The 27,977-nt window shown below is 46.9% G+C and overlaps 1 protein-coding gene across 2 annotated transcripts in view; it reads left to right on the forward strand.

Moving 5' to 3' along the window:
- Nucleotides 1-27,977, forward strand: part of ASZ1 (ankyrin repeat, SAM and basic leucine zipper domain containing 1) — a 479,027-nt gene that overhangs the window by 137,109 nt on the left and 313,941 nt on the right. For both annotated transcript variants that reach the window (XM_040343761.1, XM_040343762.1), the window contains one exon: nt 26,628-26,762. In XM_040343761.1, the coding sequence (XP_040199695.1) occupies nt 26,628-26,762 (135 nt within the window). The remainder of the gene's footprint in view (nt 1-26,627; nt 26,763-27,977) is intronic.

Below are 27,977 nucleotides of genomic sequence, written 5' to 3' on the forward strand. Positions count from 1 at the left end.
GCTCCCAAACAAAATTGGCGTCCTTTTTTCCCCACAAATAGAGCTTTCTTTTGGTGGTATTTGATCACCTCTGCGGTTTTTATTTTTTGCGCTATAAACAAAAAAAGAGCAACAATTTAAAAAAAAATATATATTTTTTTTACTTGTTGCTATAATAAATATCCCAATTTTTTTTTAAAAAACTATTTTTTTTCTCAGTTAAGGCCGATACGTATTTTTCGACGTATTTTTGTAAAAAAAAAAAAAAAATCACAATAAGCGACTGGTTTGCGCAAAAGTTATAGCGCCTACAAAATGGGGAACAGAATTATGATTTTTTTTATGATTTTTTTTTTACTAGTAATGGCGGCGATCTGCGATTTTTATTGGGACTGGGATATTGCGGCGGACGTATCGGACACTTTTGACACAAATTTGGCGCCATTCACATTTATACGGCGATCAGTGATATAAAAATGCACTAATTACTGTATAAATGTGACTGGCAGTGAAGGGGTTAACACTAGGGGGTGAGGAAGGGGTTAACTGTGTAGCCTGAGTGTGTTATAACTGTGTGGGGGTGACTGGGGGAGGGGACCGATGCTGTGTCTCTATGTACAAGAGACACAGATCGGTCTCCTCTCCTCTCACAGCACGTGGAGCTCTGTGTTTACACACAGAGCTCCACGTTCCTGCTGTCACCTACCGTGTCACCGACGATCGCGTGTACCCGGCGGACATCGCGGCCGCCAGGTACACGCATCGGGTCTTCGGCGATGCGTCGGGACAGTTTTTACCCGCCGCGCGCCACCCAGTGGCGCGCGCGGGTAATGCACGTAAAGGCCGTTTTTAAACGGCCACTTGGCACTTGAGAGCCGCGCTGCGGACGTATTTCGTCTATAGCGCGGATCTCAAGTGGTTAATCTTTCCGCCCACCTCTCCTTTACAGACGGAACACTCGAGCAAGGAGGGAGGGGCAAGAGAAGGGATGTGTGAAGCTGCTCGGTTGGGACAGGCTGCAGGCATGCTGGAGGTGGAGTTGGATGGAGCAGTGTGAGGATTGGATCCTCTCCAGGTAGGACAGCTACACTTCCCGAGCCGTCACCTGCACTGTCCGCACACAGTGACAGAGCAGAGGACTGAGCAGGCCATCGGAGGGGAGAGGAGCAGGTGGATGGGTTTTCCATGGACAGGAACCTATATCTGCACCCCTTACTTCTCATGGCAGCAGCAGGGCCGGCGGTGAGCAGGGCCTAATGTATATTCGCTCCATAAGTCGCAGAGACATTTTCCCCCATATTTTTTGGGTGAAAGTGCGTCTTAGGCCCCTTGCACACTGGGGCGTTTTTCATGCGCTGCAGTGTTCAATGTGAAATCCCGAAGGCTTTCAAATTGAAGCGGTGCGCTAGCAGGAGCGCACCAAAAGTCCTGCTAGCCGCATCTTCACCGCGGTATAGGAGCGGTGTGTTCACCGCTCCTATACCGCGCCTTTTCATTGAAATCAATGGGAAAGCGCGGTATTAACCCTTTTTCGGCCGATAGCGGGGGTTAAAAGCTCACCGCTAGCGCCCGAATATCGCGGTAAATACGACAATATAGCCGCGCTACAAATAGCGCGGCTATACCGTCACCACGGCTCCACGCTGCAATGTGAAAGCAGCCTTATGGTCTGAAAAAAATGGTATTTGAGCATTGCTTTTGGTGACTTAATATAGGTGTGAGCTGCTCTATAATTAGAAAATGTTCCGTTTTCTTCAGAAGCAGTGCTGAGATAATTTTGTAGATTTTTTTATTTTTTTTGCTCTCTGATGTAGTGGAGATAACCGTGGAAAAAAGGAAATCGCTCTCAAGATGATGATGCAAGAACTTTCTCACTTGTCGGCATCATTAAAACAGAGTGGATGATGCAGTTTAAAGTGAAACTAAACACTCGGCTCAACCTTTCAATGCGGCAGCGGTTACATCCTTCGCGTGTCACTGTCATCTTCTCCCGGGTGCCAGGTTTTCAGTGGGTTTGGGGGAGCTTCAGCGATTCTGCCACAGTCAGTGTGTGTGGGCAATGCACAATGAGCTGCGCATGTGCAGCTCTGTGTATATTCAGTTGAAGACCTCGAGCAAGCAGGTGTGTGTGTTACTGAAGATATAGCATGTTTCTTCTACAGTAAAGAGCTGCCTGTTCGCAGTATTTGTTTAGTTTTACTTTTAGTACGTATTAATTTCTGAGTTTAGTTGGTGCGCATCTTTCTTCTGGTGGTGCTTCAGGTGGGAGCATATTCCATTCTTTGAGGAATCTGAGACCCGATTCTAATTGGAATATATTGACCGTTTTATCTAGGTATGTCACAACTAACTCTTGATGGGGTCCCCCATCTATAGAAAATATTATGGTTCATCGGGGCCTTTGTGCCGGTAAAAAGCTGTTTACTGTGTTGTATGGTGGCCTGGGGTAGGTCGGTTGTACAGTGCAATGCCTGAAAATTGCCCACTTAGTTGGGGGTTCTTATAACCCGCATAGCTTCCTCTTTGATGTGATAATAATGTAGTCTGGCTAGCACATCTCTCAGTACTGTATCTGGGAGGAAAGACGATTTAGGCAGTCTATGTGCTCTGTCAATTATTCCAGATCATTGGCAGCAGGTACAAGAGTGTGTAATAACTGGCGCAAATAACCTTTTTAAAGTGGTTGTAAACCCTTAAAAAATTATAAAAAAAAACCTGCAAGACAAAGACATAATGAGCTAGTATGCATAGCATACTAGCTCATTATGACTTGCCTTAGATCGAAGCCCCCGCAGCCATCCTCAACAAAAGCCACGTACATTTCTCCTGGAGCTTAATTCCGGGTATCGCGACTCCGGGGCAGTATTGGCCGGATCCGCAAAGATGTCATTCCCGCGGGAGCCGCCGGTAATGGCACATCTAACTGAAGCAAAGGCACGATGTGCCATTGATTGAGTGCGCATGTGCCGATCACTTCGGCGCATGCAGACCCAGGGGGATATCTCCTAAACTGTGCAGGTTTAGGAGTTATCCAGGATAGCTACAGGTATGCCTTTTATTATAGGCTTACCTGTAGCATAAAGTTACAAAGTCAATAGTAGCAATAGATTTGGGGATACCACAACATTTTTTATTTCTGCAGGAAGTGATCTTTCTGTATCTAATTGTGCCATTTTTTGTATGTCATTCTGTTGATCTTTGTATGCATCCACTAAATTATTATGGACAGAGAGAATTCCTCAGGGATATTAGGACATCTTTCATGTTTGCCACAGTGACAGGCTGAGAGGAGGATGAAAACTGTTCTAGAGGTGTCTGGGTGGATTGCTTTGTAGCTCTGTCCACCATGTCTGAGCCCTCCTTCTGCATATCTCCTTTTGCTTTTTTAAATTTAGCAGGGTGCGAGTGGTGGGGATATCAGGGGTAGAGAATTCAGACACTCCTGCTTTGGATCGGCTGATTGTGGTACATACTGAAGAGGAGCCACTGGAGTCAGAGTACATGTCTTCTGCATCCTCGGGCCACATGCACAGGTCGCCGCCATCTTAGTACACCCGCGCTCCAGAAGGTAGAAAGAAATCGGTTTATTTCTGCGAAACCGAGCGCTGGGGGTTCCACTTTCGGGCAGCTCCGGGTGCAGCCATTTCTAAGGAGGCCATGGCTGTTAGCGGAGCGAACCTCCATTGCCTCTATCAGTCGCTATGCGGTAGCCTGGATCGGGAGCTCGGTTAACGCACAACGGTCTCTCGCGCCGGCCGAACACGCCCCCGGCCAAGGAATCTTAATGTAACAGATGAAAGATACATCATGCTTGCTACCCTTCAACATCAGAAAATGTTCAGCAGTGCCATCATAACAGAATTTGTGGAAACACCACCCATCTACTGTCCAGAGAAGTCTGGCCAGAAGTGGTCTTCATGGAAAAATTGCTGCCAAAAAAGCAGGGCTGTGGAGTCGGGGGAAATTTTGGGTACCTGGAGTCGGCAAACAATGCACCGACTCCGACTCCGACTCCGACTCCTACTAAATTTAGATTGGAATAAAAAAAAAAAAAGCAAGTTTAAATGTCCCAATTCACAAAAAGTTATAATTAATGACTTCTATACTGTAAGAATAAAGACCAATGCATGCAGTGCCTCACGTAACCGCAAAACTAACACGTTAAGTGACCGTGAAGAAGCATGCTTTTCATGTGCTTCACTATATGGCACGCAACGCACAATTAGGAGCTGCAATACTTATACTTTCCATAGTGTTGTGTTCTGCTTTTACAGGGAACGCAGCGTCCATGTGTAACCTAGCCTCTCACTGATAAGGGATTAAATAAATATGTTTTTTGCAGGACTAGAGAGTGAGACACTTGTATAAGTGAAGGGAATGGAGGGCCAATAGTTCAAGACTGAAGCTGTAAACCATTGGAAAAACTGCTGTCATTTAGCTAAGGCTATAAAAACTTGTAAACTCCGATTGTTAGCTTAAACTTTAAAAATGACTATGGGATTCTTCTAGGAAAATCATGTTTTAGAATAAAAAACGTTGTTTTCATTGTGTTTGTCTTTTGCTTAACCACTTAAGCCCCGGACAAATATGCTGCCTAAAGACCCAAGGGGTCTTTACAGTTCGGGACTGCGTCGCTTTAACAGACAATTGCGTGGTCGTGCGACGTGGCTCCCAATCAAAATTGGCGTCCTTTTTTCCCCACAAATAGAGCTTTCTTTTGGTGGTATTTGATCACCTCTGCGGTTTTTATTTTTTGCGCTATAAACAAAAATAGAGCGACAATTTTGAAATAAATGCAATATTTTTTACTTTTTGCGATAATAAATACCCCCCAAAAACATATATAAAAAAAAAAAATGTCCTCAGTTTAGGCCGATACGTATTCTTCTACCTATTTTTGGTAAAAAAAATCGCAATAAGCGTTTATCGATTGGTTTGCGCAAAATTTATAGCGTTTACAAAATAGGGGATAGTTTTATTGCATTTTTGTTAATTTTTTTTTTTTTACTACTAATGGCGGCGATCAGCGATTTTTTTCGTGACTGCGACATTATGGCGGACACTTCGGACAATTTTGACACATTTTTGGGACCATTGTCATTTTCACAGCAAAAAATGCATTTAAATTGCATTCTTTATTGTGAAAATGACAGTTGCAGTTTGGGAGTTAACCACAGGTGGCGCTGTAGGATTTAGTGTACACTTAGTGTGTGTTTACAACTGTAGGGGGTGTGGCTGTAGGAATGACGTCATCGATCGAGTCTCCCCTATAAAGGGGATCACTCGATCGTTGCAGCGCCATAGTGAAGCACGGGGAAGCCGTGTTTACATACGGCTCTCCCCGTTCTTCAGCTCCGGGGAGCGATCGCACCGGAGCGGCGTCGTCCCGGATCGCTCCCCGAGGGAACCCGACCGCCGTGTGTAGCGGGGGGGTCCCGATCGGACCCCCGACCCACGTCTAGGCAGGTACGTTGATGTGCCTGTCTGTGCCATTCTGCCGACGTATATCTACATGCGGCGGTCGGGAAGTGGTTAAACTGCAATACAGTAGACTGTTGGCTTCCCAGCCAGTAGTCCTGTGGTAGGTTGCGTTTCTTTCCCTCAAGGAATGTATAAAATACATTCGCATATGAATACAGAGGAGTCGGAAGTAGATAAAACTGAGGAGTCGGAACATTTATCTACCGACTCCACAGCCCTGCAAAAAAGTGGAAACAAGGCAAAGCAACTATGCACAAAAACATAAAAACTGGGGTGCAGAAAAATAGCAGCAGGTACTGTGGACTGATGAGTTTAAATATGAAATACTTGGCTGTAGTAGAAGCAAATTTATCTGCAGGCAACAGTGAAACCTGGTGGACGTTTCTTGCAAGTTTTGGGCTGCATTTCTGCAAATGGAGTTGGTCAGGATCAATGGTGTCCTTAGTGCTAAGAAAAAGGGGCAGGTACTTGACCATCATGCCATTCCATCAGGGAGGCATGTGATTGGCAAAAGTGAAAATAGAAAAAATTCAGCGCTGGGAAATAATAATCAATGAAATAATATGCAAGCCAGCACTGTGAATGTATTCATAAAACAATTCCCAAAGTATAAAAGAAGAAAAGTGCGGCGCAAAATTTACAAAATAATAATAGAATGTACAAAATGTCCAAGTGCAAATAAAGTGTCCTTTATATAAATAAATAAATCCAGCAGGGGTGAGAGTGAAGAGGAGACACCAGAGGGAAATCCACCACCAAGGTAAAGATGGACTCTCACCTCATTGCTTCGACCCATAAAGAGTCATAAAGCATATCAGCATCCAAAGCATCCAAAGTTAAGACCAGCCTCCAATCTCCAGCATAACACCAAATCGCATAGATATCCAAGGGTCACCATAAAAGAAAGACACAGGATCTAAGTGCTCTCTGTATGAACCAGCAATATTTAATAAAAAAACAGTAGTGCACTTACATTTAAAATCACTCTAAGCCGAGTGCGAGCAAAGCAGCATGTACAGGCAGTATTCCAAACACAGCGGCGATGATCGAGGGTGACGTCCGTGCGTAACTCCTCCCCCTTCGTACGCGTTACGTCCCGTGGGCGGGACTTCCTCAGCGTCGGGTGAGAGAGAGCCGCTGTGTTTGGAATACTGCCTGTACATGCTGCTTTGCTCGCACTCGGCTTAGAGTGATTTTAAATGTAAGTGCACTACTGTTTTTTTATTAAATATTGCTGGTTCATACAGAGAGCACTTAGATCCTGTGTCTTTCTTTTATGGTGACCCTTGGATATCTATGCGATTTGGTGTTATGCTGGAGATTGGAGGCTGGTCTTAACTTTGGATGCTTTGGATGCTGATATGCTTTATGACTCTTTATGGGTCGAAGCAATGAGGTGAGAGTCCATCTTTACCTTGGTGGTGGATTTCCCTCTGGTGTCTCCTCTTCACTCTCACCCCTGCTGGATTTATTTATTTATATAAAGGACACTTTATTTGCACTTGGACATTTTGTACATTCTATTATTATTTTATTATTTTGTAAATTTTGCGCCGCACTTTTCTTCTTTTAGGCATGTGATTGGCCCAACATTTATTTTGCAACAGTGCAATGAGCCAGTGTCGTTGAGAACTATCTTCAGTTAAAAGAATAGCCAGAAGTCGTGGAAGTGATGGTTTGGCTCACACAGAGCCCTGATCTCAACATCTAGTTTGTATTGGATTACATGAAGAGAGAATAATTTGAGGCAGCATACATTCACAGATCTGTGGTTCTTCAAGATATTGGGAACAACCTACCTGCCAAGTTCCTTCAAAAACTGCATGCAAATATACCTAGAAGAATTGATTGCCGTTTTAAAGGCAAAGTATGGTCACATCAAATATTTGTTTTGGATTTCTAAAAGTTTTTGTGTGTGTGTGTATAATGCATCCGAGCTCACCTTAACCTCTTAAGGACCACCCAACGCTGATATACGTCAGCAGAATGGCACGGCTGGGCACAGACACGTACCTGTACGTCGCCTTTAAGAACCCAGCCGTGGTTCGCGCGCGACCCGGTCCGAAGCTCCGTGACCGCCGCCAGTGTCCGGCGATCGGGTCACAGGAGCTGAAGAACGGGGAGGTGTGTGTGTGTGTGTGTGTGTGTGTGTGTGTGTGTGTGTGTGTATAAACCTTTCCCGTTCTTCACTGTGGCAGTGTTACGGATAGTCTGTTCCCTGTTATAGGGAACAACGATCAGTGACGTCACACCTACAGCCACGCCCCCCTACAGTAAGAATTAATCAGTTCCCCTGATGAAGTCACGTGACGATACGCGCCGGGATTGGAGCACTGGACACTGCACATTCTGACGGTCGGCAGACGAGCCGAATGCTCGTGGATATGTCACCGGTTTAGCTGTTAAATGTGAGGTTTTTATATTGCTTTTACCAATAAATCTGTTCCCTACGGGTTTATGCGATGTGTCTCCTCTCTTCTTCACTCCATTGCCACTCTCTGAGCTATCATTTTCCGCAAGTGTGAGCCTAGGAGATAAGGAGGGGCAAGAAAGGACAAGCAGGATCTATTACGCGCTTGGCGCGATAGGCTCCTTATCTTTTTATTCTGAGTGAGTGCATTGATGCTGCATCCTTTTTTAAGCCACTAGAAGGGTCACAGTGTTGCGCTATATACCCCCCTGTTATTGCTCTACATGTGTTTACCTGGAATTGGGTCCTCCAATTGCACTTCCAGACAGATCGTGCCATCTGGTGTAACTGTGGATTATTAAGCTGTTAGAGCAACCTTCAAAAACTTGGCTTTGGGATCACGACCTAGAGACTTTTATTCATTTATCTACTTACTCTCATTATATGCACTCACTGTGCATGCTTATGTTTTTGTTATACCACATTTATATATTGTGTGCATATAGGCACTTGTATCCATTCACATGTTGCATTGTCTTTCATGATTTATACTATTATTTTATTTCACCTATCCATTGTCATTTGGATTATTCAATGGTCATTTGAGGTAACTTTTATGTTCACGCATTTAGTGTATCACAATGCTCCTTTATTTTCACGCCCCTATCCCTTTGTTACATAGCGCAGATACCGCCACCTTTTTCATTTGTTACATTGTTTTGTTTCAGGATAGATCACCAGGTGCTTGCAGCAGTGTCCCCCTATTCTTTTAGCTTACTGACAGCGCGGTGGTACTTTCATTATATATCTCAGAAGGTGGCCATTACTTCGGTCAGACGTGTTTCTGAGTTGGCGGCCTTGTCTTGCAAGTCGCCATACTTGGTCCTCCATAAGGATAAGGCGGTGTTGCGCCGCAACCTTCCTTTCTTCCAAAGGTGGTTTCATAATTTCCCTGAAATGAGGACCTTGTTCTTCCATCCTTGTGTCCTCGGCTGGCGCATCCGAAGGAAGTTGCGCTGCATGCTTTGGACGTGGTACGCGCTTTGCGGGTGTATCTGTCTGCGTCGGCTCTGTTTCGGAGGTCTGACTCACTTTTTGTGTCTGGTCCACAAAAGGGCCTGGCTGTCTCGTCGGCCACCATTTCTCGTGGATCAGGCAGACCGTCATTCAGGTCTATGCTCTTGGGGAGCGGGCGCCCCCCTTTCCGCTCACGGCACATCCGACCAGGGCAATTGGTGCTTCCTGGGCTTTCCGACATCAAGCGCCTTCCTCACAGGTGTGCAAGGCAGTGACTTGGTCGTCCGTTCACACTTTTTCCAAGTTTTACAAGGTTGATGTGAGTGCATCTTTGGTTGCTTCCTTCGGCCCCAAGGTTTTGCAGGCGGCTGTTTAAAGTTGCACCTCTTCCGTTGAGGGGCTCTGCTTGTTTGGGGTAAAGGTGTGTTTTTTTTTTATTTTACTGATACTGTTCCCACCCCTCGTTTTTTGACACTGCTTGTGGGACGTCCCACTTGCCAAGACTTAAGAAGGCTGTGTCCGTCCATGGACGATAAGAGAAAATAGGATTTTTTGTACTCACCGTAAAATCCTTTTCTCTGTCATCCATGGACGGACACAACACCCACCCCTCCTTTTTAGGTTTGTACTTCTTGTTACGAACTGAGACTGCATGCTGCAGGGAGAAGGGTTATGTCTGGAGGGACTGCCCCCTGGGCGGGGCTGTTCAACTCTGTTAAAGTAACATGTATTTAAATATCGAACATGTTTCTGCCTAGTCCTCTCCTGTGAACAGGAACATAACCAACTTGTCAAGACTTGAGAAGGCTGTGTCTGTCCATGGACGACAGAGAAAAGGATTTTACGATGAGTACAAAAATCCAATTTTCTTTATCGTACATCACGGGACACAGGTAGATTCAGGTAGCTTGGCTTAAACTTGCGGCGGCGTAGCTTAGCGTGTTTAGGCTACACCGCCGTAAGTTAGCTAGGCAAGTACATGATTCACAATGTACTTGCCTGCTAAGATACGGCGGCGTAGCCTAAAGCGGCGAGCGTAAGGGCGCCTAATTCAAATGTGTGTAAGGGGGGCATGTTTTATGTTAATGGGGCTTGACCTTACGTTTTTGAAGTTTTTTTTAACTGCGTATGCGCCGGGCGCCTACATTTCCCAGTGTGCATTGCGGTTAAGTACGCCGCACGGGCCTATTGATTTCGACGTGGACATAAACAACGTAAATCGCTATTCGCGGACGACTTACGCAAACAACGTAAAAATTTTGAATCTCGAAGCGGGAACCGCGCCCATACTTTAACATTACTATTCCATCTAATAGATGGAATAACTTTAGGCCTGATAATGTCTTACGGAAACGGCGTAAATGTACTGCAGCGGCCGGGCGTACGTTCGTGAATCGGCGTATCTACTAATTTACATATTCTACGCCGACCGCAATGGAAGCGCCACCTAGCGGCCAGCCTCAATATTGCAACCTAAGATAGGACGGCGCAAGCCGTCGTATCTTAGATATGTTTAAGCGTATCTCTGATTGAGAATACACTTAAACATAAGTCGGCGTAGATTCTGAGTTAGGTCGGCTTATCTACTGATAAGTCTGCCTAACTCTTACTGAATCTACCTAAGAGTCTTAATCATTACTATGTCGGTTATATGTTCCACCATCAGGTGCTGGACACTGGTGTAATCAATTAGAACAGGAAGTTCCCTCCCTATATAACCCCTCCCATACTGGGAGCACCTCAGTTTTTTCATCAGTGTCTAGGTGTTGGTCACGAATGAACATGTGCTCTCTGGAGCTCCACTGGAGGGCTCCATGCTGGATTTAAGAAGCCTCCATAAAATCCGGATCCGTCCAAGGTGCTTCATAGCCAAAGTGGACGGTACCCGGGCCTCTGAGAGCTGGACCCTGGGTTCTAGAACATTGGTCGATACCAAAGACCAAATGTTTTTCTGTTGCCAGGGTGCTATATAGGTGACCTGCTATGGACCCCAGTCCCTGAAGGTCTGAGACGAAGCCCGCGGTGAGGGGTGAAGGCTGGGCCTCTTGCTTTGCAACACCCTGCAGCGTGGAAAGGTAAGCAGAGGTACCTACGGGACTTGGTATGTTGGTGGGTCTTCCATGTAGGGGACTATGGGTCCCGCTTTTTTTTTTTATGCTTCTATGCATGGGCAACTTAACCACTATGTCTTTTGAGACAGGATGGCTCTGGCACCCATATACCTCCCCTAGCTGGTCCTAGTCCTCTCCTGAGGGGCTATTGGGTCTTGCCTATAATGCAAGTGTGCCTGGGCAAAGTAGACCACCATGTCTGTTGAGACAGGATGGCTGTAGTACCCATAGATCTCCCCTGGAGAGGGCTTGTACCCCTAAATTCTATACAATAGGATTGTCATGAGTAGCTGCATGTCTTATCTGTTTTCCACTTCTAAAGGCAGTAAAAAGACATGCCTGGTGTTTCGCTTACCATGCTTTCCAGGAACGGAAGCTCAAGGTTAGCTGATCTATGGTGTGGCTTACTTCCTCTGCCTCAGACTCTGCCACGATGGGGGGGGGGTCCCTCGTAGGCCGGGTCCACGGCGCTCCTTGGGGGATCCCTCTCTCCCCCCGCATTCCCTACACGCATGTGCACGAGGGGGGGCATCGTTCAAACGCAGGGCGGCCCCTTCAAAAGACCCAGACGTCAGCTCTGTAAAGCCAGGGGGACACGGTCGCTTGGGCACGTAAGCACCTTGTGTGGATTGGATACAGATTTATCGAAGACGCCTACTCGGCATCTAGCTGTCCAGATTAGCAGGCGTTATTTTGCTAGACTAAGTTCAGCTGTGGATGCACCAGGGTTAAGTTCCTCTGCTTAGGACTTTTTTTGTCTCCCCGTAAAAGATGGTTTAGGGGTAGGAATATAAAGGGTATCGCCATCTGGTGGCCCTTTATCATGCTTGCATGATACTATCCTCCCCTGTAGAGACTTAAGACAGCTCACAGAACAAGCTATCAGCCCTAATAGACGTTTCAGTCACTCTGCATATGTTTTGTTGCACTGCATTGCATTTCTGGGTCCTTAAGAGGTTAACTGCTACATTCGCAGCATCCTCACAAGCAGAAAACAGGGTGTGCCCCTTTCCTTGCTTTAAATCCTCAAACGGGGTGATTGAAAGACATGAGGATTAACGTTCACTACCAGAGGACAGGTAAGAGCCTAATGAGGAGAAGCTATCAGAAGCCCCACAAGCTCTGGTTGCAGCTGCAGTCTTTTCAGAGAATCAAGCTGCATATAACTTCCCTCAGCCTAGACGGCCAGAGCCTCTGTCTTCATAAGATCCTCATCCTGGTGTTGGCTTCAGGCTAACCGAATGCACAACCGGGGGATGCACAGCTGCTGGTGCATATGGCTAACGTTGCAGGTTGCGGAGACGCAAGCATGTTTTATTGTTGATCACATATATTACACATATATTACACATTTTACATGGTCACATTAGGATGGTTAATCACATCAAAGTGCCTAAAATCGCATAAAAATGTTTAAATGCTTAAGAAGGCTGGATCATACACGGTTACCTGATAACACGAATCCTTGATTACCCAAGGATATTGGGTCACACAGAGACTTGTTTCCACAGGAATGCCTAAAATCGCATAAAGATGCTTAAGTGCATAAAGATGCGGGATCACACATGGTTACCTGATAACACAAGTCCTTGATTACCCAAGGATATTTGGTCACACAGTGAGGCTTTTTTCCACAGGAATGCCTAAAATCGCATAAAAACGCTTAAAACGGGGGTTCACCCAAAAAAATTTTTTACATTACATTCAGCCGAATTGTCCTAATGAAAATCGGCTTTTTTTATCTTTCTCCCCGTACATACCGTATTTTCACCGCCGCTTCCGGGTATGTCTTCTGCGGGACTGGGCGTTCCTAATTGATTGACATGCTTCCGACCGTCGCATACAGCGCGTCACCGAAAGAAGCCGAACTTTCATCCTGTGTGAATCCTTTTTGGTGTCTTCTATCCTTGGAGCTTAAAGGCCGTGGCTGGGCTATAGCCGATTGCTAAATTGGGCTTGCCCTTTGGTAAGCGGCCATTACATTCGGTGGTGGGCTTCTCACTTATATATGAACTTTTTGTGGAGTCACGCGGTGTTGTTTAATCAATACTTAAAGAACCAGGATTCAATTATAGACTGTTGTTTGGCGTCTCACTCTGTCTGGAGTACACCCATTACATCTATCCTCCTGGTCTGAGGACTTTGTGTATATTTAATGTTTGGCGCAGTTTCATTTTTTGAGTTTATCCCACTCAAGCTGCTGCCTCTAGTATTCAACTAATTTCTCTTATCGTCCATGGACGGTCACAGCCTTCAAAGTCTTGACATATGGGTTATGTTCCTGTTCATAGGCGAGGACTAGGCAGAACATGTTAGATATTTAAATACATGTTTAACAGAGTTGAACAGCCCGGCCCAGGGGGCAATCCCTCCGGACATAACCCTCCTCCCTGCAGCATGCAGCCTCAGTTTTTTTTCTGCCTAGCAGAGGACGACGTGGCTGCCTTTTGGGCCCAGCGCCCTGAAGAAATGTTTTATTTTCTTTTGTTTTAAGATTCTTCTATCAACTGCCAGCTAGGCAACAGGCTAGATATATAGATCCTTGTAGTCTTCCCAGTCCGGCCATCGAGCGTGAGCACACCTTGGCTAAGTGCTGGGTCTCCCACAAGATACCCCCGGGCCGACAGCTACTCCGTACCATCGGTTGTGGGTCTGTCAGGGATGTGCCAGCATGTTCTTGCAAGGGCGGGTAAGCACGGTTCCTCCTGCCTCGGCAGGATGGAACAGCTGGGCATTCCCGGGATTAAGGCGTTCTCCTGTCCTCCCTTTCCCTGCTCTCTGTCGCCCTTTCCCTTCCTGTCCTAGGGCCCGCTGCGACCGGGGTGTACCTGTGGGGGAGCTCCGGGTCCCTGTGGGGTCGCTGGGGTCCGCTTTCTGTGAGGGGGGTCTGTCTCCTGGGAAGTCTCTAGCGCTGGCTTTCTGAAGGGAGCAAAGCTCACAGATTTTACCTCACACACACATGCTGTGTATACATGGAAGGCAGGCAGCTGTGCTGAGCGGTCTCCCTCTGGGTGTTAAGTCCCCTGGGTAACCCCCCCCCCCCGGTCAGTGGACTTAAGTGTTTTTTCACTTAGTCCCTGAGGGCTGTCAGTGGGTGATAATGAAGTCAGTATCTGGCCTTTCTTCCTCCTACATTGCCAGAGGCCACAAACGGTGCCCCTGCACCTGCGGTTCCCATGAATACGCTGTCGGCAGTCCTGGAATCATTTGTTGCCAGGGTGGAAGCGGCGTAAGGGGGGTAAAAAGTGCCCCCTTCCCTGCCATCTTCTGGGGAATGCTCTGACTTACATTCAAGCTTGGCTGCGGCTCAGGACCACGGTTCTGGTATGTCAGAGGATGCGGATGAGGACCTCCCTGGTGAGGAGGACCCCTCGTCCAGGTCAGTGCTAGACAGGGCACTTGTGAGTGCACTTATTGATGCTGTGAGGGACTCTCTAAAGTTGGAAGGTGCATCTGGGACTTCCACAGAGGGCACTGTCTCTTTTGGGTCACACAAATCTAACTGCTCTGAAAGTTTTTCCTTATGTTACTTTTTTTTTTTTTTTTTTTATAACAGGGACAAGGCCGCACCGGCGCAAGATGACACAATGACATCTCGTGATGTATACAAACATTGCAAGCAACAGGAAACGTCATGTTGGGCACCCTCCGTACCTCGCGGCTGTAAGGTGACACATATGTCCCCCGGAGAGTGCCCGGTCATTACCGCTGTAAGAAACTTGCCGTGGCCATACAGGGAGCCTCCTTCCCTGAGGAAGAGTCATGTGTGTCAATTTTATATCGAGACGTCTGGGCCCATGCGCCCGGTCCCAACATTTTTTCATATATTCAAAAGGACCCCCATTTCGGGAGTATAGAAAATTAGAGAGGGTTGAAAGAGAGAGACTAGAGATGAAAAGAAGGAAAGAGTGGTCAGAGGATAGAGGCTGAGAGGGGGAGGAGGGGAGCTGGTCTCCACATGCATGAATTGCCTGGAGGGGGGCTCTCCTACCTTGCAAACATATTCGCCGGTGTTGGCCGGGAGTGGGAGGGAACATGGTACTAAGTGTACGTTCTTACTTCGGCAGTGTGCTCTCCTTTAAAGCCTGGCCCTCAGCCGAATATATGGAGATGTTCCACATTTACCAGGTATCAGTAAATATTTCCTGTCTATTTTGTGCTGTGAGGACGAGGTCCTCCTTTCAATGCGTTTTATTTCTTCCACCTTTGCGATCCATAGGGGTATTGTCAGTGGAAGTGTAGCTTTCCAGTAAAGTGGAATGCAGGCCTTGGCTGCGTCCAAAAGGTGTCTGATCACAGATTTTTTTATATACATTCTCCGGAATGTTAGATACATGCAGGAGAAAGAATGTGGGGTCGGCTGGTATGGTGCGGTCCGTGAATTTCTGCGCAACTTCACGGATCACTCGCCAAAAGTGACTCATGCTGGGGCAGGACCAGAAAATATGTAGCAGTGTTCCCTTGTCAGCACGACATCGCCAACACAGGTCAGATGTTGCCGGGAAGAACTTATGGAGCAAGACTGGGGTCCTGTACCACCGCGACTGGAGTTTGTAATTGATCTCCTGGGTCTTGGCGCAAATGGAGGACTTGTGTGTAAATCTCAGAATACGCTGTTTTTTAGTCAAATTGAAGTGGCAATTTAGTTCTGCTTCCCATTGAAGTATTCCCGGGGGTACGAAGTCTGCTTGTGGTGCATTTAGGCGACTATAGGCGAGGGAGAGCGTATGTGACATGTTGCCTGAGGTGTGACAGAGTTCCTCCAGTGTTGTGAGAGGTTGGTCATTGGCGACCTGGGGTGCCAAAGAGTGAAGAAAGTGACCTAGCTGACGGGACCTCAAGAAGTCCAAGCGACATGGGCCTGCTGGGTCCGAGAGTTCAACAATAGTGTACCAACGCCCCTCCGTACTAAAGTGGGAGGCCTGGTAGAGGCCCGCCTCGCTTGGCCCCTGGAAGGCCGCGTCCTGAACATCGGGCGTGAAACAGGGATTTCCCAATTTGGGATATAGAGGCGAGTTGGGAGAGGATATGGGTATCTGAGAGATGAGTCTTGCGCAGACTCGTGTCATATTGTCAGTGGATGTAGTTTGGTTTCTGCCGGTAGGGTCGAGTAGCACCAGGGAGCCCTGTTAAGGGGGACCGGGCTTTGGTCCTGTTCCAGTTGTGCCCAAAGCTTGGTCTCATGATTGCGGTGAATTGCCTGGTGGTAAGAGCGAATGTCCTGGAGTGCAAGACCTCCCTGACATTTAGGTAAGACTAGTAGTTTGGCTGAGAGTCGTGGCCTCTTTTTAGCCCAAATGAATTCAGTAAATGTGGATTGCACCTGTTTAAAATAGGATGCAGGGATGTGTATAGGTAGCGCTTGCATGAGGTAGAGGAATTTCGGGAGGATTGTCATCTTCAAGATGTTACAGCAGCCTATCCAGGAGTGCAGACCCGTATGCCAGTTGTTCGACAGTGTCCAAATTGTCCTCAGCAGGGGTGGGAAATTTAGGTCAAATAGCCGCAAGACTGTTTGGGGAATCAGTTTGCCCAATTATTTCAGGGCAGTTGTCCATTTCAGTTTAAAGCTGACTTGCAAGTGTATGAGTTGTGTGTGTGTGTGTGTGTGTGTAATCCCCACACCCATGGCCTCCGATTTAGCGAAATGAATCTTTAAGTTGGAGAGTGCACCATATTTTTCAAATTCCCTTAGCAGGTTTGGGAGGGAGATAGAGGGATTAGTAAGGGAGAACATAAGGTCATCGGCATAGACCGACACCTTATGCTGGTTTTGGTTTATCACTACTCCTGCAATGTCAGGATTCAGTCGTACATGACATAGGAATGGTTCCAGCGAGAGGGTAAAGAGGAGGGGGGACAGTGGGCAGCCCTGTCGCGTCCCATTAGTGATCGGGAAATAGTAGGAGGTCACCCCATTAGCCTTCACTCTGGCCGTCGGTGTCACATATGTCGCTGAGATCCAGCTCATAATTTTACCGCCTAGCCCTATATGTCGCAGTGTAGCAAGCATAAAGGCCCAACTGACGCGATCGAACGCTTTCTCCACATCGGCGCCCAGAAAAACACGGTATTTAGTACGGGTGGATGTGTAGAGCAAGTTCAGGGCTTTGGTGGTATTGTTCCTCGCTTCCCTTGTTGGGACAAAGCCCACTTGATCAAGATGAATTAGGTGGGGGAGGTGGGATTGTAGTCTGGTAGCTATAATTTTGGTGAACAATTTAAGGTCTGTATTCAGAAGGGATATAGGTCGGTAACTCCCAGTATGATGGGCCCTTGCCTTCCTTGGGGATGACGGAAATCTGCGCCTGTAACATTTTCACAAGGTGGTCGCCTAGAGATGGTAGCGGTGCCTTGTAATATTGAAGCGCGAGACCATCTGGTCCGGGTGCTTTTCCTACTTTGGTGTTGCCCATCGCGAGCTGTAGCTCGGGTAACGTGATGGGGTCCTCGAGCAAGTCGCGTTACTCAGTAGGTAGGGTGGGCATACCTGAGGAAGATATGTAGTCTGTCATATGGTCTAAAGGTGGAGGCATCGTGGACCACACCGGCCCTCAGAGTGTGTGGGTGCGGACCATTGAATTTTTTTTTCATGGCCCAGAAATGTGTGGACATTAGGGACACATTGGCAAACAGGGCATTTAGATAACATATAACTTCGACAAACAGTAACAGCAATTTCAAATAAACATAGTCAGCCTGATTATCATTATGTTTCCTATGAAAAAAGGCATTGCATTGCCTTAGCGGGACATCACCCCCCGCCCCCCCTGGTAAGAGACCCCTTAACAACCCACCCTATGCCAACCGGGCACCCCGAAGAGAGGCACCGGCCCAGAACACCCAGTCGCCCCCCCCGGCCCCAAAACCGCATACAGCCCAAAAACCCCCGGCAATGGAAGTTCGAAACTACAACTCCCACGGGCATGCAGCCCTTGTGATAGAAGAAAGGCAGTTGAAGTTCCCACCCCCCAATTTCAGTGGTCAGCACCACAATAAAAGTAACTTGCGCCACCCGAACTGAGTCAGTTGTGCGGTTCCTGGTGCCCCAAGGTAGCCGGGGGGGGGGGGGGAATCTCTGCCGGGAAATTCGTCCATGTGGGACACCTGGTGTGCCTGTAAAAACAAAAATGGTGCTGGGGAGCAGAACAGGTGGTTCCAAGCATAGCAGGCATCAAGTGGTGAATGGGGGGGGGGGGGGGGGGGGCCCCCCTTCGTTCCTGACACAATAGGGTCTCATGACTTGGCCACTGTGTAGTCCACGGGGTTGAACGGGATCTGATTCCATGCCAGTATGGGTAGTCCTGTCCTACGGGGTGGCATCATCTCAGAGGTGGGGGCAGAGCGGGAGGCTCCCGTTGCCGGACAGGTGAGCCGGCGGTCACTACTGCTTCTCCTCCAGCTACTGGCTCATGTGTAGGAGGGAGGGTGTCGGGTTCAGTTCGAGGCCCGTGGAGGGGAGACCAGCAGAGGCGAGGGAATCCCTGCATGGGGGACAAGGCAGCAGAGGGGGCAAACAGTCAGCCTGAGAAAAAATAAGGTTAAGTCAGCCATGAAACTTTTAAGACTCGCGTGCCTTAGCATTGGATGGCGCCCGCATGCGCCCTCGAGAGCGGGCAGGCTGGTTATACCGACTGGTGGTAGGGCCCAAGCAAGTTTCGGAATCCACCTCAGCCAGTTCGGAACTTGAATCGGCTCTGTTGCCAGGAGGGTGAAGAACTCGGGTAGGTCAGCCCGTGTACGTAGAGTAAAGGAGGTCTGCGCCGTTCGGAAGATGACCGCCAAGGGGTAACCCCAGCGGTAGGTGCAGCCGTGTCTCCTCACTGTTTCCAAGACCGGCTTCAGCATCGCCCGGCGCTGGAGTGTGGCCCTGGATAGGTCCGGAAGGATCTGGATGTTCGCCGCGTCAAAATCTAGGTTTTCCAGGTCCTCCCTAGGATTACCTTTTTCTGCGCATAGCGGTGCAGATGGCACAGCACATCACGTGGCCTGGCGGGGTCTGTGGACTTGGGTCCCATGGTACGATGGACCCGATCTATCTCCAGCGAAGGCGGTGGGGATTCCAGCAGCCTGTGAAAGATGGCCGTGACTGTCTCCGCCAGGTCTTCAGGGCCTGTGGCTTCAGGGATTCCCTGCAGCCGCAGGTTGTTGCGGCAGCTGCGGTCCATTTCCTCCAGGTGCAGCTGCACCTCTTGGGCCTCCGTAGTGTGGGATTCGCAGGCCTGCTCCAGCGACGAGTCTCCCCAGAAGTTACACGGTCGGAGGCTGAGTGCAACTCCGTCCGCACCTCCTGTATGTCACTATGTGCCTCCTCAATTCACAGGATCAGGGCCACTATGTCCGTCCTCGTAGGGAGAGCTTGGAGCATGCTGCAGAGGTCCGCATCCAGTCGGGTCTGGGTAGGGTCAGCCATCTGACTGAAAGGCAACCGGTATCCCTGAGAGGGAGTCAGGTGTCGGTGCCGGCTCGGTCGTCTGTGCTGTGGCAGAGGTTGGCTCCATGCGGGACCCACGTGGCGTGGCCGCAATGGCGCCCGGCGAGAGTCTCAGCAAGCCCCTGAAATAGCTGTGTATGCTGGCCTGAGAGCTCCGGTTCCCCCTGGTTGCAGATCGTGTCCTATACCCCCCCTTGACCCCCCCCGGTTGCTTGGTTAAACAAGGTTACCACTCTCCCTATAGAATGGACTCCTGCTTTCAAGGACCATACTGATAGGAGGTCAGAGGCGGTGACCCGCTCCATGTTTACCATGCTAGGGTCTGCATTGCGGCCTATTTTGGCTGCAACCTTGGTGTCTCAGACACTCACTGAACGGGCAAAGGTTTTGCACCAGACTGTGGAGGAGCATCGGCTCCCTCCTGAATATGTTAGACTGGCCGACCAGTTGGTCCAGGGCCTTGTATATGTCTGTGATGCTACCCTGGATGCAACCCTCTTGATATCCAGAGCCTCTGTTTCTGCGGTAGTGTTGCGCCGCCTGATTTGGCTGAAATGCTGGTTTGCTGACCAAGCATCCAAAAAAGCCCTGGCAGATTTACTCTCCAAAGGTCCGGACTACCTGAGTAGCCAGATGCTGGACCAGGGGGAATGGTCATTGCATCCACAGGTGTTTCAACTCCTTTGCAGGAGGTGGGGCACACCGAACGTGGATCTCCTGGCCTCATCCACAAAGTGTCTGTTCGTGGCCAGGTCCAGAGATCCCTGGGCAGCCGCGTTGGTGGCCCCGTGGGGGTCAGTATCGGCTAATTTATGCCTTTCCCCCATTGAAGTTGCTTCCTCAGCTGCTCCGCAGATTGGAGGCCGAGGGGATACCAATGATTCTAATCGCTCCGGATTGGCCCCAGCGTCATTGGTATGCCGATCTTGTGTGCCTGGCGGCTGCCAATGCGTGAGGACCTTCTGTCTCAGGGTCCCATACTTCTTCCTGCTTTACAGTCGCTGGCTTTAACGGCATGGCTATTGAAAGCCAGGTACTAAGGGACTGAGGTCTTTCCAACTCGGTCATCTCGACCATGCTGAGGGCACGGACGTCTTCTTCCAGGAAGATCTTCCATCGCACCTGGAAGGCCTACATCTTTTTGTGCGAGGATATGGGGTGGCGTCCATGGACGTGTTCGGTTTCCAGGGTCCTGCTGTTTTTACAGCGTGGAGTAGATCAGAAACTTGCCTTAACCATTTAAGCCCCGGACCTTTAGGCAGCTAAAGGACCCGGACAGTTTTTTTGCGATTCGGCACTGCGTCGCTTTAACTGACAATTGCGCGGTCGTGCAATGTGGCTCCTAAACAAAATTGGCGTCCTTTTTTCCCACAAATAAAGCTTTCTTTTGGTGGTATTTGATCACCTTTGCGGTTTTTATTTTGTGCGCTATAATCAAAAATAGAGCGACAATTTTGAAAAAAAATTCAATATTTACTTTTTTCTATAATATACCCCAAAAGTATATAAAACATTTTTTTTTAGTTTAGGCCGATACGTATTCTTTTACCTATTTTTGGTAAAAAAAAAAAGCGTTTATCGATTGGTTTGCGCAAAATTTACAAAAAAGGGGATCGTTTTATTGCATTTTTATTAATTATTATTTTTTTACTACTAATGGCGGCGATCAGCGATTTTTTTCGTGACTGCGACATTATGGCGGACAATTTTGACACATTTTTGGGACCATTGTCATTTTGACAGCAAAAAATGCATTTAAAATGCATTGTTTACTGTGAAAATGACAGTTTCAGTTTGGGAGTTAACCACAAGGGGGCGCTGATAAGGTAATGTGTGACCTCAGTTGTGTTTCTAACTGTAGGGGTGTGTGGCTGTAGGTGTGACGTCGATTGTGGTTCCCTATAAAAGGAAACACACGATCGATGACAGCGCCACAGTGAAGAACGGGGAAGCTGTGTTTACACACCGCTCTCCCTGTTCTTCAGCTCTGGGGACCGATCGCGGGACTCCCGCGGCCATGGTCACGGAGCTTCGGACCGGGTCGCGTGCACGCACCCCACGGCTGGGCTTAAAGAGCCATGTACGTGGATGTGCCCAGCCGTGCCATTCTGCCGACGTATATCGGCGTAAATGGGTCCTTAAGTGGTTAAGCACCATTAAGGGACAGATTTCAGCTTTGGCTGTTCTTTTGGCGGCCCATTCTCTGGTGGGTACCTTTTGTGCAGGGGCTGCGTCATATACTTCCCCCTCTTAAACCAACTCTTCCTCCATGGGATCTGAATATGGTGCTCTCGGGTTCTTCAGGTACCTCCCTTTTGAAAACATCAGAGAGATTCCTCTCTTGACACTATCTCAGAAGGTGTCCTTTTTAGTGGCCATTACATTATGTCTGTCAGACGTGTTTGAGTTGGCAGCCTTGTCTTGCAAGTCACCATACTTGGTCCTCCATAAGGATAAGGCAGAGTTGCGCCTACAACCTTCCTTTCTTCCGAAGGTGGTTTCGGCCTTTCACCTTAACGAGGACATTGTACTTCCATCCTTGTGTCCTCGACCGGCACATTCTAAGGAGGTTGCGCTGCATACTTTAGTCGTGGTACGTGCTTTACGGGTGTACCTTTCCGCTATGGCTCCATTTCGGAGGTCTGACTTACTTTGTCGGTATCTGGTCCACAAAAGGGTTGATAAATAAGGGGGGTAATGGCGCTTGCTAATAATGAAAATAATATCACAAAATAATAGACTAAATACGTTCTAAAATCCTGCTTGGGTCACAATCCAAATGTTTATAGCATAAAACTGATAAAATGATATCTGACAAGCCAAAATATAAGGAATGATTCACTCCTATTAAATATCACCCACCTTCGATCTATGGGATGATGAGGGGGGTAAAATGAGTGATGTTGTAAAACGTGATCCAATTGGTAGTACACAGAGTACCACCAACTACTAGTGCAAAAAATATAAATAATTATAAGTGTTAAGAACCATTACAAAATATGTAGAAATATGTGAAATATCAATCGACAACCATAACAACCAAAAATAAGTAATTGAAGTGCAATAAATGTGTAAAATGCAAATGTCAAAAACATGCATAATAAAACAATTTTTTTTTTAAAATATATAAACCTAAGTCTCTGTGCACGATCAATACTCCAAAATTATGTGCATAAAATAAGATAAAAGTGTCCAAAGAAGATAAAATAAAGTGCTTCAATCAACAATCTTTATTCTTCCCAAAGTACTTCTGTGCTCCAATCAATACTTGAATCCACAATAGGTCCCACAGTGCATATGTGCAAAAGAAACCATGTGCTCTGTTTTCCCAAGCCTCTCACCTCAGAAAGGCTGTTTTAAAGCCTATGTAAATCTCCAATGCTGCTGGCTTACAAGCACAGCAGATTCTGTTTGGGATAGACGATTCCCGGCCAGCCTGTTTGCCCACGTCACTCCAATTTCCCAGGTTAAGTGTTCCCCAGGTCCCAGCGCTAAGCTCACTGGGTAGATGGCTCTCAAAAAAACAATACAAGCTCCATAGCGTAAAGCTGATAAAACATTTAATGGTTAAAAGCAAGTACACTTACATCAGACTTGTAAATAGACAGCATGTAGCGTGTAATCACGAAGATCTCCGCTCTCGGCCGTGAGCGGAGATGACGTCACCACCGGCTCTCCTCCTTACGCGGCTGTGCACGCCGCTTAATCATAGAATCATAGGTCCACAAAAGGGCCTGGCAGTCTTGTCGACCACCATTTCTCCGTGGATCAGGCAGACCGCCATACAGGCCTATGCTCTTAAGGGGCAGGCGCCCCCCTTTCCGGTCACGGCGCATTCAACCAGGGCAATTGGTGCTTCCTGGGCTTTCCGACATCAAGCGTCTGTCTCACAGGTGTGTAAGGCGGCGACTTGGTCGTCCGTTCACACCTTTTACAAATTTTACAAGGTTGATGAGAGTGCATCTTCGGATGCTTCCTTCGGCCGCAAGGTTTTGCAGGCGGCTGTTTAAAGTTGCAACTCCTCCGTTGAATAGTTCTGCTTGTTTTGGGGTGAAGTTAAATTGTTTTTACTGATACTGTTCCCACCTCTCGTTTTTTGACACTGCTTGGGGACGTCCCATATGTCAAGACTTTGAAGGCTGTGTCCGTCCATGGACGATAAGCAAAAATAGGATTTTTTGTACTCGCGTAAAATCCTTTTCTCTGTCGTCCATGGACGGACACACCCCTCCTTTAGGCTTGTACTGCTTGTTACAAACTGAGGCTGCAGGGAGGAGGGTTATGTCCGGAGGGACCTGTGCGGGGCTGTTCAACTCTGTTAAAGTAACATGTATTTAAATATCTAATATGTTCTGCCTAGTCCTCTCCTATGAACAGGAACATAACCCATATGTCAAGACTTTGAAGGCTGTGTCTGTCCATGGACGACAGAGAATCGGATTTTACAGTGAGTACAAAAAAATTCTATTTTTTGGAGTCGGCGTGTTTTTTTTCTGGTTGTGTTACTCACATTTAAAATAGTAATGTAGTGTGAATCAAACTAGCAGCGAGCTTGCACCGTGCAAACGTCACTTTCAGTGTCCTAGCGTCTGACGCGTACCGTCACTGTCATGTGACTTCTCCGATTTGCACTCTTATTCAGTTATTTACTGTTTCATTCATCCGTCATTGTTGTATATCAGTTATGCTCAGTCATTCATTTTGATTGGAGCATAACACCATCCTGCAATTTTTTTTCCCTCTGCGACTTCATATATTCTCTTCACGTTGTGATTTTATTTATTATTACTATTTAGGTACTTGTATAGCGCTGTCAATTTTCGCTGCACTTTACATATACATTGTACATTCACATCGGTCCCTACCCTCAAGGAACTTACTTATGCACCTGAGTCACCTTATCTGCACTGTTTGCACATTCATTCAGTTCACCTTTTGGATGCACCTTATCTTAGCATTTATAGAGATTTTATCTTTCACTCAGTCTATTTGCATATTTCCACATTCATTTTTCAAATATACTATTTTTGGTTATTTATACATTTTACCGTTTACACCATTCTATGCTATTGGAGCGCAACATCATCGCTTGATTTTTTTTCCAGTGTTCAAACTATAATCAAGAAGTTGAAAATTAGGGGTTCTGTTGAAACCAATCCACGGTCAGGTAGACCAATTTAAATTTTCAGTTGCAACTGCCAGGAAAATTTGTTTGGGATGCAAAGAAAAGCCCACAAATAACTTCAGGTGAAATACCGGACTCTGAAAACATGTGGTGTGGCTGTTTCAAGATTGCACAATAAGGAGGCACTTGAAGAAAGATGGGCTGCATGGTTGAGTCGCCAGAAGAAAGCCATCACTACACAAACGCCACAAAGTATCCCACTTACAATATGCCAAACACAGAGACAAGCCTAAAACCTTCTGACACAGTTATTTGGAGTGATGAGACCAACATTTTAGCTTTTTGGCCACAGCCAGAAACGAGGAGTGAACAAGGCCTATGATGAAAGGTACACCATTCCTACTGTGAAACACTGAGGTGGATCGATGATGTTTTGGGGATATGTGAGCTACAAATGCACAGGAAATTTGGTCAAAATTGATGGCAAGATAAATGCAGTATGTTATCAAAAAATACTGGAGGAACATTTGCATTCATCAGCCAGGAAGCTGTGTATGGGATGCACTTGGACATTCCAACATGACAATGATCCAAACCACAAGGCCAAGTCGACTTGTCATTGGCTACAGCAGAATAAAGTGAAGGTTCTGGAGTGGCCATCTCAGTCTCCTGACCTCAATATCATTGACCACTCTGGGGCGATCTCAAACCTGCAGTTCATGCAAGATAGCCCAAGAGTTAGAACCTGGAGACTGTTTGCCAAGAGGAATGAGCAGCTTTACCATCTGAGAAGATAAAGAGCCTCATCCACAAATACCACAAAAGACTTCAAGCTGTCATTGATGTTAAAGGGGGCAATACACATTATTAAGAACTGGGATATTTCGACTTTGGATCAGGGTCATTTGGGTAGTTTCTGTTGTCATTATGATTTTAAAAGCGTAAACACAGGGTCACTAAAGGAAATATTTTTTTTAGCTAAATAGCTACCTTTACCTTACTGCAGTCCTGGTTTCATGTCCTCATTGTTCGTTTTTGCTCTGATGTTGCTGTAATTCTGCTCTGTTCTGGACACTTCCTGGTTGTCTGTTTCCTGATCACCACAGTACTGGGAGATTCTAGTTTTGTTTTCCAAATCAATACTGCTCTATGGGTCTGTCCAGCACAGAGGCATCAAATAACATGCAAAAACTAAGCTAGATGCAAAAACAAAACTGAAACTAGGAGGTACATTATATGATTGATTTTTATCTATTTTTATCGTTTTTAAAAGGAATCAGTTAACTATTATGTCTCTATACCCTGTAAACAGTAATTTCAGCAACATTTTTTTTTTTCCTTTAGTGATAAATGGCTTCAGCCAAACGCTAACCAGGAGTGAAAAATGTTTGTGTTATTCATATTCTCTGAAAAATGGCCAAGAAATAAATTCGGCCAGGGTATGAGAACTTATAAGCACAACTGTAAATAATAGAGCCAAGTCCAGGAGGTGTAATGCACCTCTCTGGACTTAATTCATAGTATTGCCTTCATGTTTTACAAAGGAGCTGACTTTTACCAAGGAGCTGATCCATCTTTAAAAGACTGAAAATAGAATAAAGACAGAATGAAGCTAAGGGGTGTATTTGCAAAGCAGTAAATTACATTTACCAAACATTAATTGCAGGTGAACCAATGATTGTAATTTAAAATGAAAGCACCATGAAAATACCCCTGCAGTGAATGTTACATTCACTGCTTTATAAGTCTGTCCCTAATTGTTTAAAAGGAGGGTAATTGAGTTAATGTAAAAAAATATTAAATAACTGGCAAGTATTTAAATTCCTGCATATCGTACTGGCATCTAGACATCTGTTTTAGAATCTTTTGTGTTCCCTATACATGGCCCAATAGTAACCAAGTGCAAAAAGCTATCAAGTTACCTTTTTTACATTTAGTTAATTTTCTCCATAGCAAAGTTTTCAAAGCTTTAGATCGTGTTTTTTTTTTTTTTTTTTTTTTTTTTATTCATAGGTTTACTGCCGATTTCTGTAGTGTTTCACTTATTACCTTTTTTAATTTGCAATGCAGGCACTGATGTGGGCTACTCATGATGGACGCAAAAACACGGTTTTAAAGCTACTGGAACTGGGTGCTGATAAAACGATAAAAAACAACTCTGGAAACTTACCAGCTGATGTGGCCAAGAAGAACAATGATTTAGCGGTAAAGATGCAAACACTTCTCAGTGAAATGTTTTCAATTCTAGTCTCTGCAGGATGTAAAGCAGTCCAGTTAAAATGTTATGTGTCTGTCAGGAAGTAATTAGAGTGGACATATGGGAAGAAAGCTGAAATAAAATTGATGCATTGCTGTGAAAATACATCATGCCACAAATAAATATTGTCATCTCAAGTATAAGTAGCGCAAATCAAAGTAGATCTAAAGTCAAAACTGTTTTTCTCTTCCGTTCATGGACGGACACAGCAGCAATCTTGACAGTAGGGTATTAGCCTTCTATTAGGAGAGGATTAGACCGAAAACATGTTTGTGTTTAAAACATATCAAAACTGTACAATACCGCCCAGGGGGATGGTCCCTCTAGGTACAACCCCTCTCCCTGCATCTAGCAGCTCAGCTTTTTTCTGCCTAGCATAGGAGAAGGACCTGGCTCCCTGTGGGCCCATTGGTCCTGGAGTTTTTTTTACTTCTACTTTTTTGTTCCTGAGATCTACTATCAACTGCCGACTGGGTGACCCGCTGGACATCAGATCCTTGTAGTCCCCCCAGTTTCGGCCATCGAGCGTGTGCAGACCTTTAGCTACGCTCTGGCTCGGCCACGACATGCCCCGTTGCTCCAGGGGTGGCCGGTGAGCTACATGCTCCAGGGCACACATGACCGGGCTATATGTCTGTGTGCCAGGGCCGACAGTCACACCGTAACCGCACGGGTGATGGGTCTGTCAGGAATGCTTCCAGCTAGTCCACACAAGACGGGTAAGTAGCAGTACCCCTGCTTTGGCAGGATGACGTGGCTGGGCATTCCCGGGGAGGTCGATTAGGGGGTTTCCACCCTGCCTTTCCTCTCTCCCTTCCTTCCCTCCTCCCTATGCTGTGGGAGCTAGGCTGGCTGTGTCTGACCGGGGGTCCGCCTGAGAGTCTCTATCCGCTAGAGGGGGGCTGCGCTCTGGGGGTGCTATCTGGCTGCCGTGCGAACGGCCCCGGGTGTTCGCTGCCTGCTATGCATGCTTGGCTTTCTCCTCATGGGGCCGGCGGACATTTTGGCGGTGCCCAGCGCTGTTTTGTTCTCTATCTTGTGAGGGAGTTGTGAGGGAGTTTTGCCTCTATCGATGGCTAGAACGGCGCAAACAGCCTGGACACACTGCAGTGAAGCAGAGTGACACGGGCAGCTGTACGGGGAGCACCTCTGGCCGGGAGAGG

Source organism: Rana temporaria, chromosome 3, assembly GCF_905171775.1.
Source record: "Rana temporaria chromosome 3, aRanTem1.1, whole genome shotgun sequence".
NCBI lineage: Eukaryota > Metazoa > Chordata > Amphibia > Anura > Ranidae > Rana > Rana temporaria.